This window comes from Manis pentadactyla, chromosome 2, assembly GCF_030020395.1.
Source record: "Manis pentadactyla isolate mManPen7 chromosome 2, mManPen7.hap1, whole genome shotgun sequence".
Taxonomy (NCBI): Eukaryota; Metazoa; Chordata; class Mammalia; order Pholidota; family Manidae; genus Manis; species Manis pentadactyla.
This window is the reverse complement of record NC_080020.1, coordinates 27,795,103-27,801,102: the sequence shown is the minus strand read 5'-3', so window position 1 is coordinate 27,801,102 and position 6,000 is coordinate 27,795,103. Positions and strand designations below refer to the sequence as shown.

The 6,000-nt window shown below is 34.4% G+C and overlaps 1 protein-coding gene across 1 annotated transcript in view; it reads right to left on the bottom strand.

Annotated features, from left to right (window-relative positions):
* Nucleotides 1-239: 239 nt before the first annotated feature.
* The window catches only part of LOC118923794 (THO complex subunit 2-like), a 126,642-nt gene continuing 120,881 nt past the window's right edge, over nucleotides 240-6,000 (bottom strand). The window contains 6 exon segments of the mRNA XM_057497498.1: nucleotides 240-267; nucleotides 744-820; nucleotides 2,646-2,727; nucleotides 2,729-2,801; nucleotides 2,884-2,953; nucleotides 3,278-3,412. Coding sequence (XP_057353481.1) covers nucleotides 240-267; nucleotides 744-820; nucleotides 2,646-2,727; nucleotides 2,729-2,801; nucleotides 2,884-2,953; nucleotides 3,278-3,412 — 465 coding nt within the window.

Genomic DNA, 6,000 nt, shown 5'->3' with positions numbered 1-6,000 from the left:
TTGATGCAAAAAAAAAAGTGTGGCTAATCTGCAAGCTTAAAATGAAAGCAGCTTAAAAATAACTGAATCTTCTTTTGCATCTATACCCAAACACCTGGTCATCGTATTTACATGAAAAATTCTAGTTATATCTGGAAAAATGGATCTAGTTTCTTCAACATTCTCAGACCTTTATTTCATATTTCTATCTTTGAATGAAAAGAAGGTGAGAGAACACTCACCTTGACTCAAAGTCTTCATTATCTGTGCTTGTTGGAGGACTTTTGAGTACATGAAAAATCAAGAGAAAACAATTTGGGAAAGAAAAAGAAGAGAACAGTATCTCATCTTTTAGTTCAATCCCTCAGCCCGCAGGCCTACCTGGCTCTGACCAGCCTGGTGGCCTCCAACTCTACACTCTACCAGCTCTGCTCATCTGCCCCATCATCCTGCCCTTCTATTCTCCATGCCCTAAGCCTAAGGGACTTTGTTCATTTTCCTCCTCTCAGTGCTAATACAGCCAGAGGGAATCTAAATCCCTAAGTGGCATAAAACAACCTCAGTCACCACAGAAGTTAAAAAAGAATCAAGTCTCCCACTTCCATATTTCATGTATTTGAGAGGGTTAACTGGAGAGACCACTAAAAAGCTAATAAGCCTTTAAGCATTTGGGCCATATACTATAAGGGTACAATTCTAAACATGACCAGTATCAAAGCTTTCCATTCTACTGATTAAAAACATAAATAAGATGAAAAGGATATTGTTTCTTCTCTTCCCTTCCTCCTGAACTGTCCCATTTGTCTTTCCTTTCTATCTTTTCTTTATCATGCCTAGACTCCTATAAGGAATGGCGGAATTAGTTTGGGAAGGGAAAACCAATTATAAAAAATCAGCTCAAAATCCTTTTTTATCACCCACCAGTCACAAATTTTTCTTCAAAAACTTAATAAATATGACATCAAAAGCACAAGCAACAAAAGAAAACATTGGACTTCATCAAAAGTGCAAACTTTGATGCATTAAAGAACACTATCAAGAAAGTGAAAAGGTAACCTACAGAATGGAAGAAAAACATTTGCAAATCATGTACCTCATAATGGTCTAGTACCCAGACTACACAAAGAATTCTTATGACTGAGCAACAAGAAGACAATGCAATTAAAAATGGCCAAGGCATCTAAATAGACTTCTACAAAGAAGGCATACAAATGGCCAACAAGCACATGAAAAGATTCTCAACATCATTAGCCATTAAGGAAATGCAAATCAAAACCATGAGATACCACTTTAAGCCCATGAGGACTGATATAATAAAAAGCAGAACAAAAACATAAAATAACAAGTGTTGGCAAGGATGTAGAGAAATTGGCACCCTCACACATTGCTTGCAGAAATGTAAACTGTGTAGCCACTGTGGAAGTTTGGCAATTCCTCAAAAAGTTAAACATAGCATTACTATGTAACCTAGAAATTCCACTTCTGGGTATACACACAAAAGAACTAAAAACAGGTATTCAAACAAATACTTCACAGCAGCACACAGATGTTCATAGCAGCACTATTCACAATGGCCAAAAGGTGGAAAACAACACAGAAGTCCATCAACTGAGGATAAACAAATGTTGTGCATCACACTAGGGAATATTATTCAGCCATGAAAAAGAAATGAAATACTAACACATGCTACACAATGGAAGAATTCCCAATACATTATGCCTAGTGAAAGAAGTCAGGCTACATTATTATACAATTCCATTTATATGAAATATTCAAAATTGGTAAATTCATAGAGACAGAAAGCAGATTACTAGTTGCCAGGGGCTAAAGGGAGAGAGAAAAGGAGAATTATTGCTTAATGGGTATGGGGTTTCCCTTTGGGGTGATGGAAATATTTTGGAACTAGAGATGATTACACAACATTATAAATATACTAAATGTCACTGAATTCTATACTTTAAAATAATTAATTTTATGTTATGTGAATTTTACCTCAATTGAAAAAATACTTATTAAAAGGAGCAGACTCCCATTTAAGAACTATTAATATATGGAATACATTTTTAATATATACCATAATAATGCTTAATAAACACTTTAAACTTTAGTAATGACTTGCTTATTACTAAATTATTACTTTATGGCAAATGCATGAGATATGTTTTGAATATCATCCACTAGTATCTAAGAAAATGCACACTACCTAATTTGAAAATCAAAAAAAGTTTGCAAACAAGTTTATCAGGAGAAAATGTTATAGAAATATGTTTAAAAACCACGGTTAATAAAGACTTTATGACAATGTAAGGATCAGGGAGAATACATCTGACCATATTTTAATCTCATGAATGAAGAGAACTAAAAGCACTGTTGGCAGAGAAAAAAGAGAACACAGAAAGAAAGGCTGAACCATGAACAGAGAAGAGGGTGGGAGTGGAATGGAGAGGAAAGGAATTTTACAAGTAAACCAACTCTACCTTCCCAGTAATTTGGGATTGAACTGGCTCTAGTTCCCCAAAAACCTGCCCTCCCTCAAAGCCTCCTCTTCCCACTTCCAAATAATTAACAGACTATTTGTGACTACAAAAAAACCCTCAGTATTTGCTAAATTTTAAGAGTTGGCTTTCTAAGAAAAACCATATTGTTCCTTTGTTTCCCTAATTTACCTTTTTGCCAAAGGAGAAGATTTTATCCATCTTTTCAGATTTAAATGAATCGCCGCTTTTTTCTTTGCCTGAAGATTTTGACATCTTTTTCCTTGTCTTTCTCATTTGGATAAGGAGACTCACATGGACTTTCACTTTTGCGCTTTGGAACCCCCACTAAAATTATAAAGAAGAATCATGAAAGCCTCTTCTAATTGAGGGTGATGACTGCTTTGAAAGTATTAATAAGTCTACCTACTTGTTCCATTTTCCTCTTTTCGTCTCTTGGTTAAGTCTGGTGGCACTTCACGGTCATTGTTTGAGTGATCCTAGAATCAAGAATCATCAACTACATTGATCAAGAGTTTATGTTTTTGTTTTATTAAAATATTACTCTTATACAAGAAGGGCATAGCTAACTAGCACTGGCGAGTATTTGCCATAGTTTCACACACTTGGTAAAATGACATGAAAGACAAACAGAGCTGGTAGAAATTATTAGGCTGAAGATCATTACTGCAGAAGATTCACACTTTAAGATGAAAATACCAGTTATCAGACTGCCATGCAACAAACTAGTACTTTTAAAAAGGCAACAAAACATGCTACTGTATATAATAGCTTTCCAAACTAGTTTAAAAAAAATTACCAACCCTTTTCCGCTCTTTCCTGTCCTTTTCATCTTTTTTCTCTCTTTCTCTGGATCTTTCCCTTGACTTGTCCAAATCTTTCTTGTCCATTTCTCTCTCCTTACTTTTGGACAGTGGTGGAGCATGATTAATGTAGAGCTGTTAAATTAAGGCAATATTACTAAAGATTATTAGTTTGCCAGTATTGGCATCATTTGCTTGATTGTTTATTTAATGAAGATAATTGGTAGTTAGACCCAAAGTCAAAACTGGTCAGTGGTCTGGATTATGAGAGGTAAAATAAAAAGAGCAGGACACAAATTATGCAAAGACTTTGATTCCTGGCTGTATAAAAATGATCATTTAAACCCAATCAGTGAATTCTTGCCCCAACTGAGACTCATTAGTAAATCTGTAAATTAGTAAATAGCTCCAGTTCCTTATACAGCTCTATTATGAAGACCTGTAACTACCATTACAAGAGTCCATATATGAAAAATAGTAACTAGACTTTCACTACTGTGAAAAAAATACAAGCCTCTACACAATCATAGAAATTTTGAATAGTTTTACCATCCACTGATAGGCAACCGATGACAGTGAACAGAAGTATAAAAATAAAACCAAGCTGTAAGTTTACTGGTCTTTTCTGCCTCAGCATACACCATGCATAGATTATCCTAAATTATTTTTACAAATGTAAAGGCTATACATTCTTTACTTCAGAAAGCACTCCAATTTACATCAAATAATCACAACTGACTATGAAATTTGTCTAACTATTGGTTCTAAATAGCCCAGAAAACCATATAGTCATCTGAGAATCATGAAACAACTCAAAAAGACTGAAAAATGATGAATGTTCTCTGCCTATTCTTTCTCTGCCAAAAGGCCCAGAGGCAATAAAAACAGCCAAAGATCTAAGATATGCTAACTTTAAATAATTAAAAAGATGACCTTACTTATGCAAGTTGTTAATATGGAAATCCATTATAAAAGAAAATATGAAGGAAGTAATCAGATACCTAACCTTATGGCATTTATAACTGTGCTACAAGCTTTTTTTAAAGACATTATATGTATTAGGCAGCAGAATACGGACTAGAACTCATTACATAACTACACAATTCTAGATACACCTTAGGAATGAAAAGAATAGTGAGGCAAAAGTCAAGTATTTTTACATGAGGAAATCCTTTGATATTCAAAGGAATATATGAAAAGAGACAACCATCAGTCTGAAAATTAAAAGAAACACATTTTTTAACACCATCAAATATTTCCAATTTCAGTTGGCTCAGAAATACTGCCATAGCAACGCAGAAGTAGATTCTTTAAAATTTCATTGTGGAAAAGTTGATGATCAACTGATATAGACAAAATGTTTATTAATAACAAAGAGCAAGGGAATGAGAAACAATCATCAAAGTGCTTGTCCAAAAGGTACTCCTGCTGGGTATAATGCCCTAAATGACACTCAAGATTTTATAACTGTAATGTTTATTCATGTCTTAATATTACTTATGAAACTGACAAAGGAAATAATATATTACTGCAATACTCAAAGATTTCCCTAAGTGAAGTATTGCCCAATTCTCCTGATTAAAAAAAATTTTTTTCATTACAAATGAGCAGGCACATGCACACACAGCCTCCACAAGGATGAAGTTTTAAACTGTGTCTAACTTGAATTCTGTATTGCAAGGAATTGAGAAACCTAGAAATTCTTAGTTTAGAAATGTACCCAATTCTATTTCTTCTTTCTACCCTTTAAGAATAGTTTGGATCACAATAACCTTTTCTACAAAAACATATCATCTCTCACTTCATAGAGAATAAATGCATACAACTTAGCATAGACATTCCAAGTTCTTCACAATCTTTGCACAATTATGTCCTACTATGAAGCAATCCGATGTATTCGTGTTGTGACTACCACTGCTTCCTAACAACCTGTCTTTCCCAGCAGTTCTCAGGTGCTCCCTTTTATCTTAATCTCCAAAGACTAAAGACAGCTCAAAAGCCATTAACACTTCAACCATCCTTCAACTCAATTTCCGGTGAACTCTTATATTATTTCATATAACCTTTTTTGTGATAGGTTATTTCCTATCAATTTCATGGCTTTTGTTTTTGTCCACACATAGTTTCCATATGATAGGGGAGCTAATATGTCTTTTCTACCTTTACACACTTCCCAGTGCCTTGTACACACAGTGAGTACTCAATACAAGTTTGCAAAATAAAATCATTGATTGATTTGTTAAGGTGATCTGCATGTAGCATTGTTGGGTTTTGTTTCTGATTTGCTTTTAGTTTTGGCATTGGGATCATTAGGTCCAAAAAACAACTGATAATTCAAAATCTTTTTAAGAGAACATTGCTTTTACTTAGGCTACAATGTATAAAGATGGGCTCAGAATTCAAAGCTGAATTGTTTTTAAGGTGGTTATGGTTGCCCTCTTAAATTACAGAGCAGCCTGTGGCATCTTACTACACTGATGGACAGTGACTTTGTGGGGCATGGAGGGGACTCAATAATATGGAATGAATGTAGTAATCACACTGTTTTTCATGTGAAACCTTCATAAGAATGTATATCAATGATGCCTTAATAAAAAAATTATAGAGCAGCCTGCTTAAAGTAACAAGCTTTTCTCACACTTTCTTCATCAGTATAGCTGCTGGAATAGCTAGGTGAAAACACAACTGACCAAAAGTGGAAATATGCCAGCTGGAATCTGGGG